Source organism: Papaver somniferum, chromosome 3 (genome assembly GCF_003573695.1).
Source record: "Papaver somniferum cultivar HN1 chromosome 3, ASM357369v1, whole genome shotgun sequence".
NCBI lineage: Eukaryota > Viridiplantae > Streptophyta > Magnoliopsida > Ranunculales > Papaveraceae > Papaver > Papaver somniferum.
This window is the reverse complement of record NC_039360.1, coordinates 12,604,386-12,619,829: the sequence shown is the minus strand read 5'-3', so window position 1 is coordinate 12,619,829 and position 15,444 is coordinate 12,604,386. Positions and strand designations below refer to the sequence as shown.

The window sequence follows — 15,444 nt, the reverse complement described above, 5'->3', positions numbered from 1 at the left end:
TTTGCTCTTTCTTCTCTTTTGTTTCTCCTGTTCTTGTTACTGCATTCACTGCCTTGTTCTCCCCCAGCTGCTACTACTTGCTGTTGCTGTGCACTGCTTTTGCTGCTGCTGTGCACCACTGCTGCTGCTGCTGCTGAAGCCACCACTGTTGTTGCTTCAGGTCCAGTTCAATTCTGGGCTACAAGTTCAGTTCATTTCAAAGACTGCTGAAGCCCAGATTCATTACAAAAGCTCACTGTGGACTTAATCAAAGCCCAAGTGAAAAGCTAAAGCCCAATTCACTTCACTATTACCAAACCCAGTGCAACTCAAAAACCCAAGCCCAGTTCACAATTGAACTGTTAAGCCCAAGTTCACAGTTCATTCCAAAATCATTCAAAGGCCCAAGGCCTAAAACCATTTCATCATTACAAACAAACCCACTAAGCCCAAAGCACAATTAGAAGCCCAAGTAGCAATTTAGAGCCCAAATAGCTAGAAACTCCAAACACTCCCAATCTCTGTGGATCGACCCGTACTTGCACGAGCTACAACCGACGACCGTGCACTTGCGGTATTACTGTAGGCCCGTTTTCATTTCGCTTCAATTTTATACGCTTTCCCGGGTCCACCACCTTACACGAAAATCCACCATCAACACTACTGTACTTGGATATTTGCTGTTATTAGACGTAATAAGATTAAAAAGCTGGTAGTGTTTTCTGTTAGTATTAATGAAAATCAGGTGTTCAAATTTCCTTCAAGTGTTTTTCATTATAGATCTTTGACCAAGTTGGAACTTGGGACTACATACGGGTAACATGGAGTTTGAATTTGGGGTTGAGCGGTTGACAAGCAGTGGCGAATACATATAACAAGGGTGGCACTTGCCACCCTTGTCCATTGGGCTTCAAAGCCTAAATTTTCAAGCCCAAAATTTTCTGCAAGATTAACTTTGTTTTCTTCCTATCCCTAATAAGACTTTTCTTCCCCTTGGTCAAGTTTCTATACGAGTTTCAAACTCATTTCACTTTTCCAATAATTTTATTACTGTATTATCGTGATATCGACATGGGTAATAAGAGTTGGTCTGCTTCGGGGATTGTTTTCCAAAAACCATATTTGCGTGTCTTGAAGCTCTTTTAATTTAAGATTAAATTTCAACAACTCGTACTTGCACGAAAGAGTTGGTAACACCAAGTCTATTATTTCTTATTCCTATACCAGTTATCCCCCAACCTTCGATGAAATTTACTCATCCAACAGAAATTAATGGTAAGAAGGTTGAAGACGTTGTACAGAAGAATTCCTCTTCAGGAATGAAGAACAGTGAAAATCTGGTGGTGTTTTTTTTGTTGGAGATCGTTTATCCTTCCCTGCAGTTCAACTTGCTGTAAGCAAACTATGGAAACTTTAACCATCAAACTTCATGGTGAAACAACTTTTATTTTTGAATTTTCGGATGATGATGATCGTAAACAAGTTTTGGAAATAGGATCATTCTTTATCTCAAAAAAGTTGTTTACAGTGAGACCTTGGTCTCATTTGATTGAAGAAACTTTAACTGATATAAAAACAGTTCCCATTTGGGTTTTGATTTATGGAATTCCTTTGCATATGTGGGATTGTGATGGTTTAGGACAAATAACTAGGTACCTTGGAAAACCAATTCTAGCTGATGAGTGCACTATTAAGAGATCTATATTGGCATATGCTAGAATATGTGTAGAAATAAACACTGATTTTTCCTACACAGAGACCATTCCATTTGTTTGTACCCTAAATATTCTACACCAAAAATGGGCTAACTTAGGCCTACATAGCTCCTCATATTAGCTAAGTATGGTTCACTGGGCCCTAAAAAGCACTCTATCTGCAAGCCCATGTGAAACAAAATAAACAAAATAGCTAGCTAGGCCTCATAAGGTTTGTACATAGAAGCCCATGTGCAATGATCCAAGTCAAGACAAGGAGGGACTAAATCACCACTGCCACATCAGAAACAATGGCCAACCAATAGGTGACTGGTCAGCGCTAATGCCACGTCAGCAAGTCGGGTGAACCAGAACACGACACGTCAGCATTGCCCGCCATGCCAGCTGCCACGTCATCATAAAAGTGACGCATCAGTGTGCCACGTCAGCGGAGAGGTGCCATGTCAGCATCTAGTTGCCACGTCAGCACAAAAACCGAGTCAGCAAGTTTTGCTCGATAACGTCAGCACACGTCATTATGACATCATCAGATACTGATTCTGTTAGCATATTTCGTTACTGTCAGAAGATTCCGTTAAAGTTAAGTATATATCGTTATCTCTAACGCCGTTAGTTGACGCCGTCAACTGCGTCAGCATTGCATCGCCCGATGACGTCAGCATGACGTTATCGACAGAATCTTCATCTCCTTCGGTTCCGGTTCAGCCGCCGGTGACGGTCATCTTCTCCGTCACGACTGGTCATCTTCTTCGGCAGGTTGCAGCAGCAGAAGCCGGCGGCCAAGCCCGGCTGCGTTCGTTGGCGGCAGTGTTCGACGGTGGCGGCGGCGGTCCCCGGTGGCGGCAGTATCGTCCGACCAGTTCTGCCTGATTCAGTGTGGCGCATGAAGCATATTATGGTAGTTCTCTGTTCGGTGTAGCACGATGCAGCTTAAATGCATAGTCCCGATTCTCTGTAGCACGACACAACTTAATAGTGTACTCCTGATTCAGTGTGTCGCGGAGTAACTTTACCCCATATCCCTGATTTAGTGAATAACAGTGTAATTTAATTTTACAGCCCTTGGATTTATCCCCCCATTCTGATTTATCTTGTGATATTTACACCCCACTATGGGCTTATGCACACCTCTCCCTTTGGGCTTAACATGTGAAAAACTATTAGGCTTGGTTAATTGGTTGGGCCAACCCTTTGCACTATTTGGTTAGGTTAATTCCATGGCCATAGAGGAAGTTTATGGAAACTTATGTGAGGCATGCAAGGACCAGTTGTGCAATTCAAGGCAGGAGGCATGCAAGGACCAGTTGTGCAATTCAAGGCAGGAGGCATGCAAGGGACAGTTACGCAATTCAAGGAAGGAGGCATGCAAGGGCCAGTTATGAGGTTGAGATCCTGGTTTGCAACATATAAATAGATGGGTTCGCAACCGAAGAAGGTATGCAACCTTATATTGACTTTAGCATCGGAGGTTTTTTTTCAGGTACCCCCCATTACTCAATCCAATTGGAGATTAAAGCAGCGGTTCGATTCTCAGCAAAAATCATCAACAAATTCGTGTTTGGGGTAGAAGTAATTTTACCATACAAACACCATTATTGGTCGATGGGAAGTATGCTTTTGATCTCCCTGTTGAATACCCATGAACACCACCTAAATGTGATTCTTTTATGGTTTTCAGTCATTTAACTAAGTTCTTTCCTAGGAAAAGGTCGACTAGATGGGCTGCTAAGAAAAGTAGAAAACTTCACCTATGATCCAGTACAAGGGATGCTATGGTGAAAGGAAATCTGGGATCAGACCCAAGTGTGGCCCAACATGAAGATACTGTTTTGGCAGTTGGTAGTACCGTAGAGATTACAAATGCTGCTCAAGGGAATAAGGAGATCACCCATGTAGCTCTAACTAATGCGGGAGGCGCAACCGTTGGAACTGAGGTGGAAAACGCAAAGTTTAACCAGCTAGCACTTCCTAATTTAGAATCATCAGCGAAGGACAATGAACACCAAGCATCCAAAAAAGAAGCAAACACTCAACAGTCAAGGGTGCACCATCCAAGCAGAATTTTGTAGCACCAAATCAGACATATTTAGCAAAGCATGGAAGTGGTAAGGAGAGTTTAACCTCAGATTCCATGCAGGTTGATTGGATGATCCCGAAAGGATAATATCCTCCTAAAAGAGAAGTTAATCAGGTGTCGTCTCCAACAAAGATATGCAAGACGATAACTTCTCCGAAAAAGAACCCATTTTTGATGCTTAATGACTTTAGGGAAGAAAGTAGGTTCCCTATTGATAGTAGAAAGTTAGCAGCAAAGAAGATGGATGCTAGTGCTCCTTCAAATGATGATTAATAAGGAGAAAGTCATAGTTGAAGAGGTTGAAGAAGACAATGAAGACTTGGATGATTGTGAGTTTGAGAGGAATTTGAAATCTTTGTCAAATGAACATAAGATCTCAAAAAGAAAAGAGAGAGATATCAAGAGAAAAAATCGAGAGCTTCGTAGGCTCAATTGGAATGGGAATACTGGAAGCTCAAAGAATGACAAACACGAGAACTTGGGGAGAGGACATAGAACACAAACCAAGAAGGGTCTTACTTAGCTCGTTTTTCTTTGTCCTGGTTGTTGGGATTGTCATGGTAGTTGAGTCTTTGTGCTCCTGTCCGTGTTTCTTCGCTTAGTGTGAAAGTGTACGTTTTTTGTGGTTTGTTTGTTCCCTATGGGCTTTTGTGTCTGTAGTTTGTTGTAGTTTGGAGTGGGTTTTGTTCGCATTCCTCTTGTTTCGCCTCGGCGCTTCTCTTCTGTTTCTTTTTTCTTTTTTCTTTTTATCAATAATATTTTACCCTTTTAAGTAAAAAAAAAGAAAGTCTATTATGTAATGTGCACCAATCCTTCGCTTGTAAAAGCTACATGACACTTCCCAACGGTCTTCCTTTTCAAGAGTGTGCACAAAACTGGACTTAGAATCCTAGCTTCACAGATGGTTATAATAAAATATCCAAATTATAGCATGATATTTTCCCAGTGGCATGCCTTTCAGGAGTGCGCACAAAACTGAACTCAAAACCAGAATCCCAACGGGACCATGGACAGTTATAAACTTATAATAAGATCTCCAAACTCTAACATGACTCTTCCCCATGGTCTGTCTTTCGAGAGTCTACACAAACTGGACTCAGGACCAAAATCCCAGCTTCACAGGCATCTCAAACTGTAGATTGTGGTGGAAAGTTGAGACTCGATCCACTGACCTCAAGGATGAGGCCTTGGCCTACTAACTCCACCGGCAACCCTGGCCGACTGACTCCACCGGCAGCTTACAAGGTGACTTGGAACAACCTAGCCGCTACATGCGTGCACCATCTTGTCATCTTCTATTTGTAAAAAACAAAGAAAATACAAGTTTCTCTCTCTTGGGGGAAAAAAAGAGACGTCAACAAAAGAGAGGGAGAAGAGGGTAATAAAAATGGTAAACCATTTATTTTCTCTCTCCTCCTCCGTTACCACCACCACCACCATGCCCTCTCCTTCACTTCCTTCTTCCTCCTCCTCTCATAATCACCACCACCACAATCACAACCACCACCACCACCACCAAAAACCTAATAAGAAAACATCAACGAACACAAACCCTAATAACTCCTCGTATTCTTCATCCTCCTCCACATTACTGTGCAAACACTCACCATCAGCAACATTAGATATATTAATCCTAATCTTAGTATTATTCTCATGCACATTCTTAATTACATCATACTTTTCATACATTTTAACATCACTCTCAAAAATCATACCTATCTCATCACAAATTGATTCGTTCAAGCAATCGCCATTCCCGTATTTATTAGGGTTTTTGATCTTCTTCGCAGTGTCGGTGGTTCTTGTTGAGATCTGTTGTAATTCATTTAAATCGAGAAAATGTGATAACCCTAATTGTAAAGGTTTGAAAAAGGCTATGGAATTTGATATACAATTACAAACTGAAGATTCGTTGAAGAAATCGTTGAGTACAACCGGGGCTAATTGTTTGGAGTTTGATAATCTTCCTTGGAAAGGTGGAAACCAAGTCAATCCTGATTATGAGTGTTTGAGATCTGAACTTAGAAGAATGGCTCCTCCTAATGGTCGTGCTGTTTTGCTTTTTAGGGCAAGATGTGGTTGTCCTATTGCTAAACTTGAAGCTTGGGGACCTAAACGTGGTCGCCGCCACAAGAAGTAAGTTTTCTTTTGCCTCTAATTTCAATTCAGATTCTGTGTTTTGCTTCCAAATGGGTTTGACTTTGATGCATGTTTGCTGAAATGTTTACATAGCTCTTAACTTTGATGGGGGACATATAAGCTTACTTGTTTGGTTATGGGAAATGTTATGATGAAAGTAACTAGGGAGTGCAATGGGGATGCTAGCATTGAAATATGGGGTTGTTCATTGTATGTCTGTACTGGTTTATTGTTTGGGTTGTTTGCATTGTACTAAAAATGTCAACGCACTTGATGTATTTTCGTGGTGCTATTAGAGTTCTTGCGGTGTGTTGCATAGTTTCAACATCTTACATTTAGTTGTGTGGTGTTGAAGGCATCAGTAGTTCCGTGTTTATTGGAACATTGATGTCTGAAGGATTTCTTGAGGTTTAATTTGGTGATCTAAAACTTCGAATGTCTTTTATGTGTGTGTGTAAACCACAACTGAGTCTGAAGAATCTCAAGTCCCAACTATAATAACGGCCACAGAAGAAATGGTGTGAAACTAATGGGTAGAAGCCTGTAACCTCACATGTCTAGGAGCTGGATCTAGGATTCATTGAACTAATAGCATGCTGTATAACTTCAGAAAGGGTTCTGGGGCTTTTACCTTTGCTGTACATTTCAATTTAATTCCATTTTTGTTAGAGAAATCTAAATTTATTGATGAAAATGAAAACTAGGTAAGACAAAGTAAATGCAGTTGTGAGATTAACTTCAAATTGTTATTAGTTTCAATGTATTTTTGTGAAGGGTCTTGGCACAAGAAGCCCAAAGGGATGATATATCGTTGCATCTTATGAGAGCATCCACAATGGTGGAAGCTGAAAGTGCGAAACAAAGGCAAACCAGCTTTGGCTTTAGCAATAGCAATTTGGAAAATCCCACACTTGTAATCATTAAACTTGTAGCCAGGCGGCTATAGAAAACGAGCTTCAGTGAAGCGCATTTCATGACCCTGTCCTGTATAAAACATAATGTTTTCTAATGAAAAATAGAAAAAGTTACTCTTTAATACATGTAGGCAGGGATTAAAGCCCTTCCCCAGTCGGGTACAACTTAAAACTATGCTGTGTTAGCCAGGCTCAGTTTTAAACTACGCTCCATGCTAGGATCAGTTTAAAAATGAGCCTGGCTTGAAGTGTAGTATACTATTGTGCCAGACCATATTTGGCAATTGGCCTTCTCTGCTGCCGGCCAAATTAATGCTGAATTTTAAATTTTAAATTTGTGGCCATTACTTCGGATGCTACGATATTAGTTGCCTTTTAAAAGATTAAAGAATCTTAGTTTAGGATTTGATTGTCCACACTTAGATCCAAAATGCTGCCAGACATCTAAAACTATAATCTTACCTATTTTCCTGGTGAACTTGTGTCATTATTATTATTCTTTTATTTTTTAAGGGTTTTCCTGTACTTATGTAAACATCAATGGTGCAATCTGTCATTTTTTTTGTTTGAAAAAGGCAAGAAAAGTTCTGTCATCTTTTAGTAGTTCTTTTATTGTGAGTTCTTGATTATAGGGGAAATATGATAGTCTTGGTTGCGTCTACATTTTGAGATGGTGCATTCCATACCTGTTGGATATTTGAGTGATAGACTAGGACTTATTTTAGTGATAAAAAATTGGGAAGCTTGTTTTCAACTCACTTGATGTATTTTCTTTAATTGCATACTTTTCTACTTATTCTAGGACCATATTTGGCCTACTACAAGGAGACATGTGGAGAATGTTGAATAATGTAATGTTTACTTTTTAGCACTAGTAGTGTTATAGAAGTATAAGACTACTTGTGGAGGAGAGTATTCCACATGTCTCTTTGTATTAGTAGAAAAGTCTATGTGTAATGAGCAATCAGTTCGCAACAAAAAGAAAAATATCAAGTGAGTATAAGACGGGCTTTCAACTTTTTTGCACACTAAAATCAGTCCTATTCTATCACTCAAATTCACTTAAATAACCAACAAAATATTTATGCATTTGTGTTAGATGCACTGCTCCATACAGTTCCAACTAGAGTATCTGAGTCCTCGAAGAATTTCATAATTCATGTATGATTGTATGTGATTAAAGCTCAATGTTGGACTAAGTATTCCTTTGAGGTTTGAACTGTTTTTGTCAAAATCTGATTTCTTCTATTTATTGGTTTGATGAGGTAAACTCTTTTGAGACTGACTGAATTGTTGAGATTAGGAGAAAATGGCTGAGTAGGAGTGCAGTCTAGCTCTTTGATTGGATTATTTATGTGATGTTTGACCAAGTGTTCCTTTGAACTGTGATAGTCAAAATCTGATGTTTTCTATTTATTGATTTGATGAGGTAAACTCTTTTGAGACTGAATGGTTGGTTGAGAATGGATGAGTAGGATTGTGGTCTGGCTTTTTGATTGGGTTATTTTTGTGTTGAAATGAGCATGATTTCGTTTAAGCAATCTCACTATTGCAGTTTATCTATTAGACATAGTTTATAAACAACATGGAACTTGTAGTAGTAGCCCATTTGTTGTCATGCTTATAGCAACCACACATCTGATTGAAAACCATATTTTCTTGAAGTCCTTTTTTTGGTAGCCCAAATGAGCCAAAAATTTCTCCGGCTTTATGGCAAGGCATCCTTAGTTGGTCATGGATGAAAATGGACTACGTTTAAGAATTCTGTAAGTTTTTCAGTGTCTGCAGAAATTAGATTGGTGAGGAGTTAGGGTCAGGATATGAGTTATATGACTTAGTTTTCTTGTTCTATTGGTTGTTGACTTAGTGCAAGACATTGAAAAGGTTGGTTGACCATTTGCTTTTGCTATTTTAAATGAGTTTTCTCATGTGAACCTTTCTAGTTCGGTCATTGATGATTGTGGGAAGCTTTGCTTTAGGGACCTTGGCTTTTCTAGTGTTTTTTTAGTGAAAACGGCAGTGGGGATGTGGATAAATTGAATAAAACTTTATCCAGGTTAATATTCCCTGCACTGGTGAACGAATTAGTTTTCCTATTTTTCTTCCCCATCCGGATTCAGTCGAAAGTGCTTTATACCTCCAAAATCTTGCTCCCAAATCTTTCCCCCACGACGTGTCATCACGTTAGTGGTCCAACTCAATGATAATGGACCCCCTTGTTTGCTCAAGGGGGAAGGGAGGTGATGCCACATCATGGGGGAAGAATTTGGGGGTAAGTTTTAGGGGGTGTGTAGCAAACTCGGATGCAACTGGGTGAAGTCTGTGTAACTGACATGCCTTAAAGGGATGAGGACCTTTGGTATTTCCAACCCATATTAGTTACAAATATAGTGGTACAACTAGTCATACTGTACATTCTTCTTTTGAGCATTGATTGGGGAGGCAGTTTTAGTTGGTGGATTTACTTGTAGGAATACTAGTATCCGTATTCCTGAGGTGCTTATCTTTTTCTCCATGCTCAGTCTTGAAAGACGTGATATCAAGACTCAACTGTCTAGGGGAAAGAGATTTCCAGTGGAACATCACATGTATACACTTGCTATTGTTCTAGTTGTGGTTTTGTCTTAATTAAATATCTCACTCAGGGTTGAAATTCTCTTGTACTGATAGTTTATTGTCAGTTGTCACAAGCAGTTTTCACATTTCATTAGGGTTGGTATTTGTGAAAATCAGCCAAATGCAGACGTAGGAAGTTTAAATATATGCAGTTCTCTCAGTGTCAAAAAACACACTGTAGAAAGTCACTGACAACACTTCTAAGAAACCTGATATATGCAGAAGATTTCTGATACTGATATTTGTGAGGTCTATCCGAGTTCCATACTCATTAAATAATTACTCACGAATTTATTTTGTGTATTAAATAAATTCTGGATCATTGTAAGTGCTAAATAAAAATAATAACATTCCGAAGTAAGCTGTCCAATCTAAAGCGATTGTGCTGTATGTTGTATTTTTCAGGGCTCTGAGCAATCTGGTGCTCGACGGAGGAGGGGAAGATCATCACTAGTTTTGTTTTATGTGGGGATTTTCAGTCGTCGTTCAGGTCATATTAGTATCTCCGTTCTCTTAGTTTTTTGATATTTCTGTTGAGGCCGCGTTCGAGATTTTTTGTGTCCTCGGAATTTTCTTGTTTCATGAAGAGTTAAACTGCTGTACTGTAGTGCCTGAGAACAAATCTTTCTTGAACTTTATTTACAAAGCCTGACGACGGATGTCTTCCCCATTATGTGGTGTTTAAACAAACTTTATTTATCCAGTGTATCCTTAATATTGCGATTGGTTTTTGTCTGGTTATTATTATAGATTTTGCTGAAAAAGGGAAGGATAGACTGGAATCAATACTGAGTAATAAATATACACAATTTATCTTACCTGTTTTGCTCTTTGCTCATTTATCCTGTGAACAGTCATTTCAAGTATCAGACGAAAAATGGAATTCCGTAAACTTTTACCTCGTGAATCGGGTTTGCGAGTATTTACTTCTGCAAACCCTACTTTGTGTTTAGTTTGATGCATAAATTTAATGAGCAACTCTTCAGTGAAAGCAGAAAAGTCTTTGTTTTGTTGTTTGCCCTGTCTGTTGGGGCAAAACGTTCTAACCACTTGCTCACAAGAGAGGAGCTCTAGAGTCTAATAAGACTGTCACGGACTTGATCAGACTTGGGGGTGGCTGAGTTGAGTGATAATGGTCCCCCTCACTCTTCACTCTTCTAGATAGTACAGTGCACGTGCATCACGTGAGAACAATTGGTTCTTGTTTGGAAGAATGTTGGAATCAATTTGGATAGAGGAAAAAAAAGAAAAAAAGAGAGAATTTTGGATAGCAAGAATGATGTAGAAGTCTGTCTCAGAGTAGTAATGGTGATGAGATTTATGAACAAGGTCAGTTGGTGGGTGGTGGAGAATGGGAGATAAGGAGATCATGAAAGTGAAAGATTTAAAAAAATGAATTTGAGGATGGTGAATATGAATTTGGGCTACACCCACTCCACCAGAGAAATTTTTTGTTTTTGTTTTTTTTTCTTGTAATCTTGCTGGAGATAAGGAGATCATCATGAAAATGAAAGATTTAAAAAAATGAAATCAATTGGAGGGTCATATCTGATTGTGTGTTATATGGATTCACCCAGATATTTTGGGGTTTCTCATGTAGGTATGTAACCTTTGAGGAGATGGCTCTTGATCAAAGCCATGAATGCCATGGACTTTAACTTAATCCTGAAAAAGAAAATCGTCATCTTTGCTTTATTCATCCGAAAAGAATAAATTCATTTTGGTGAAAAAAATGCAGGCACCCACGTTGATTGGTGGCCATATGAGCTGTTGCGGCAGAAGTATATGTATAGTATGATGGATGACTAACCGTCACCTTCTGACCCCATCTGTATTTACCTTCTTTAATCCACACATTCAAACTTTCCTGTCCCTCTGCCTTTTATCTCTTTTATCGTTCCATAGTAATAATAGTATTTTTAGGAGTCATAGTAATAATAGTATTTTTTTAGGAGTTCAATGTTGTTACTACAAGTTAACCCATATGTAACTTGGGTCAACAAACTGCCAATATTCTAATTAAGATGCGCATGTACAACTACCAAGTGTCTGACCAGCTCAATTGTATTTGGTTTACTCATAGTTTGTCATTAGGAAACATTTCGAGTGTAGTCGTGTTATATGGTTTTTCTATATAGGAATCCTGAAACAGAGATCTTAAATATTCAGATATGCACGTAACACAACATTTCCTAAAACCATCCGGTTATTAGAAAAAAATCAGTTAGCCCCGGAATTTTACAAAATTAAATATGAGTTTCTGAACGGTCATGTAATTTTGTAAGTACGTGAGTAAGTGATAAATTGATGATGATAAATGAGTGTTGTTGTCTTTGCACTGCTATAAGATAAAGACAAGTCTTTACATGTAATACAAGAGAAGGGACAAATCCACTGTTTAGATGTAGAGAGAGAGGAAAAAAAAGAAAAGAGTTAGTGAATTGAATGAATGGAAACCTTGTGGTTGTGACCGTGCAGGTTGTAGCAGTCTGTCCACCTCCTCTTAGCTTAGCTAGATAGAGGTGGAGTGCAAATATGAACATAAACCTCAACAATGGAAGTGTCTTCTGACAAGTCAAGAAGTTTCATCCTCACCATATCCCAACTGCATTCTTCTTCTTATTAAGTTGTGCTAGCTTTTTCAAACATTCCTAGCTAATTCCAAAATTTTCATTACATCAATGGAAACTCCGGGTTCAACTCGCAATAAGTCAGATGACGCTCATTCTCATCATCACCGGTACCACCACCACCACCACCAATACTTACATTCACCACCGCAACAAGTAAACAACAGCCACGGGTTACATGCTTTGAATTTTATCATCATCCTTTCACTTATCTCAATTTTCCTGCTTTTCGCCGTTGTATTGGTCATATTTTTACTTCGCAAAGTGAAATCTACTGAGAATGAAGATATCATAAACAAGAACACGGAGGAAAGACTTCGGAAGATCAGTACTGATAGTACTTCAATACTTTTTGGTGCTAGCCCAGATGTGAAGAACAAATGCTTTTATGGAGGTGCTTTGAGTAAGATACCGTCGAGTACTAGACTTGCAGGAGTTCAAGTATTCACATACAGGGAGATTGAAGTGGCAACAAATTCATTCTGTGAAGAAAATATTATTGGAAATGGTAGATTTGGAGTTGTTTATAAAGGAATCTTGAGTGATGGTTCGGTTGTCGCGGTTAAGAAGCTAAACGTAGAGGGGAAACAAGGCGGTGACCGCGAATTCAGATTTCAGGTAAGCTGCATTTCAGTTTAATCTTCTGCTTTTGTGTCATTTTGATCTTGCTTGCATCCGGTGTATGAAATTGATGATGTATGCAGGTAGATCTATTCAGCAAGTTACATTCTACGTACATTGTTGAGTTGTTAGGCTACTGTGCTGACCAGAACCACAGGGTTCTTGTTTTCGAGTTCATATCGAACGGAAGCCTCCAAGAACACCTCCATTCATCAAACAAGCTGCACCAACCTTTAAATTGGGGAACTCGGTTAAGAATTGCCTTGGATTGCGCTAGAGCTCTCGAGTTTCTCCACGAGTATGCAGTTCCATCAATTATCCACCGCGATTTCAAATGCAGCAACATTGTATTAGATCATAATTGCAGAGCCAAAGTGTCAGATTTGGGCTTGGCCAAGACAGTTTCTGGGAAAATTAATGGGGAAATACTGATGCAAGTGTCAGGGACGAATACCGGGTACTTGGCACCTGAGTAAGTTTTTCAAACCGAGCAGGCAATTTTTCATAAGAAATGCACTTCACATTTGTCTAATGCAATCTTGTTTTGGACTGTTAATGTAGGTACACATCAACAGGACAGCTGAGTACAAAATCAGATGTTTACAGTTACGGAGTTGTACTTCTGGAGCTAATAACAGGCCGCAAACCCATTGATACCAACTGCCCTCCCGGAGAACACATCCTCGTTTCATGGGTTAGTATCGAAGACCCCATTACCATGTTTTGCAAGTTCTTGTAAGCATTACACTAAGTGGGTTTTATTCTTTGATATGTCAGGCGCTTCCGAGGTTAACAAACAGAGAAAAGGTTGTCGAAATGGTGGATCCAGCTCTACAAGGACAATTTTCAAAGAAGGAGCTTATTCAGGTAAGCTTAATTGATTTCATTGCTGCAAGCTCTTTAAGGTCATTTTACTTTTTTGCTAATCTGGATTGGTTTCACAGATAGCTGCCATTGCGGCCGTATGCGTGCAACAAGAAGCAGATTACCGGCCTCTTATGACAGACGTTGTGCAGTCTCTCATCCCACTAGTAAAGAATCACTCCACATCTTTCCCCTCCAATAGATTTCACAGTCGAACCGTTAGCCCGAGTTCTTGAAACAATAAAATGCAGAAGGCAGTATAGCACCAACAACCGCGGGGTTTTCTCCCTAGAAAACATAAGAGATGGCAGTAAAACACTTGAGCATTTAGGAGTCAGAAAGTGGTTTTGAGAAGACAAAAGCAAGTACTGCTATTGAACCACAACAGCCAGATTTAGTGATGGATTGATTCCAGGCAAATTTCCCTTGTAACATACTGCACTATGAGCTTCTTTCGATGTGATATAAAGTTGAATAAATGGTTTCAAATCAAATCACGTTTCACTGAATTCATAGATTCAATGTGTTCTCACTTTAATCATAATAATACTTAACTGCAAAACTAAAAGCAAGCACCATAGTGGTCATTTTCATCCAAGCAAATCCAGGGAAATGCAACCACTATGGTGCAATTTTTCAGAGATTTTGCATGGATACGGATGATATCCCGATTGCATTCCCTTGATCCGGGGAACGCACTTCGGAATCCCTCCCTCTGGTCTGGGGCTCATAAGTTACAGCATCAAGCCAGATTTGGCTGGGAAGGAAACCACCACAGGGGTTGCCTTAAAAAACATCCATCAAGAAGTTCATATGCAAAAAAGAATATTTCCTTTTATCAAATTGAGCAAACTGACAAGAACAAGATGACTTTAAATGAGTGTGCAGAGATAAACTGGCAATAGATTCTTGATAAGAATAAAGATTTTGCACAAAGAGTAAGACAAGTTTGATAAATTCTTGCCTGAAAAAGTGAATGTCAATGATTGTCCTTGTTATTTTGTTTCTAAGCAGTAACAAAGAACAAAATGGATGTACTAACTGTAGAAACCTGTGGTCATTCCTTCTGTAACCAGAATGGAATTTCATCTGCAATGATTCATGTATTTGTATATGTTTCTGATGTAACAAAATCTAGTACAGTTATAAAAAAGTACTTGGTGGTTTGGTTATTACTGACTCATTGTAAAAAATAAGGACAGACATATTTCAAAGAGGTATTACACTGAATATGAGACACTGCGTATGCACCATACAACCAGTGACGGAAGTGGCTGGTGGCTGAGTGGTGCTGCAGCTCCCTAGAAACGTGTAAAATATCTTATTTGGCATGTCATGTACTCCCTCCGTTTCTAAATAATAGACTTGTTTGTGTGTAAATTTGCACACAAACCTGCTTATTTTTTAGAAACAGAAGGAATAGTATAATTTTATCAAAAGGGGAAATTAGGGGGACACCAAAAAAAAATATTTTCATTATCATGCCCACAATTAATTTTGGGTATTGTGACACCCATAATTATTTCCGTGACACCCATAATTATATGAAATTATTAAAAACTTCTGCATGACGGATTATGCATCTGCATGACTGAGTTATGCATCAGGGGTATAATTGGCAACTCAACTTGGACATAACATATCTAAAAATCCGCACCTTAGAAATTTACAAATTTTATATGGTTGGAAATCTTTTAAAGAGAGCTACGCAACGAGTACAAACAACAATATCAAATTTTTGTTTTTCATGAAAAAATCGGAGGTGATCATCGTTTTAGGCAAAATTTTCGAAAACTTGATACATAACCATTATGCAGCCACCAAAAAGGATGCATAACGCATTATGCAGACGCATAACGAATTATGCAACCATTTTCTCGACTGCAAAA

At 38.9% G+C, this 15,444-nt stretch overlaps 2 protein-coding genes across 3 annotated transcripts; both read left to right on the top strand.

The window, feature by feature from the left end:
* The first annotated feature begins 5,103 nt into the window (after positions 1-5,103).
* Positions 5,104-10,258, top strand: LOC113355323 (uncharacterized protein At5g19025-like). 2 transcript variants are annotated; one of them, XM_026598152.1, is made up of 3 exons: positions 5,104-5,747; positions 5,839-5,907; positions 9,846-10,258. In XM_026598152.1, exons 1-3 carry the CDS (start codon positions 5,159-5,161, stop codon positions 9,851-9,853), a joined length of 666 nt encoding a protein of 221 aa, XP_026453937.1. In that variant the 5' UTR covers positions 5,104-5,158; the 3' UTR covers positions 9,854-10,258. The 2 variants fall into 2 exon arrangements, with proteins under 2 accessions (XP_026453937.1, XP_026453936.1); XM_026598151.1 differs by having other exon boundaries at positions 5,104-5,907.
* Positions 10,259-11,841: 1,583 nt separating this feature from the next.
* On the top strand, positions 11,842-14,044 carry LOC113355321 (probable serine/threonine-protein kinase PBL7). Its single transcript, XM_026598150.1, has 5 exons — positions 11,842-12,688; positions 12,775-13,163; positions 13,253-13,385; positions 13,469-13,558; positions 13,636-14,044. The coding sequence occupies exons 1-5, from the start codon at positions 12,122-12,124 to the stop codon at positions 13,789-13,791; spliced, it is 1,335 nt and encodes a 444-aa protein (XP_026453935.1). The 5' UTR covers positions 11,842-12,121; the 3' UTR covers positions 13,792-14,044.
* The last annotated feature ends 1,400 nt before the right edge of the window (positions 14,045-15,444 follow it).

Coding starts and splice junctions, on each gene's coding strand:
- LOC113355323 (XM_026598151.1), top strand. CDS start 5,159: ATGGTAAACCATTTATTTTCTCTCTCCTCCTCCGTTACCACCACCACC. Junction 5,908..9,845: donor CGTGGTCGCCGCCACAAGAA/GTAAGTTTTCTT, acceptor TGTATTTTTCAG/GGCTCTGAGCAATCTGGTGC.
- LOC113355321 (XM_026598150.1), top strand. CDS start 12,122: ATGGAAACTCCGGGTTCAACTCGCAATAAGTCAGATGACGCTCATTCT. Junction 13,386..13,468: donor AACACATCCTCGTTTCATGG/GTTAGTATCGAA, acceptor TTGATATGTCAG/GCGCTTCCGAGGTTAACAAA. Junction 13,559..13,635: donor CAAAGAAGGAGCTTATTCAG/GTAAGCTTAATT, acceptor TTGGTTTCACAG/ATAGCTGCCATTGCGGCCGT.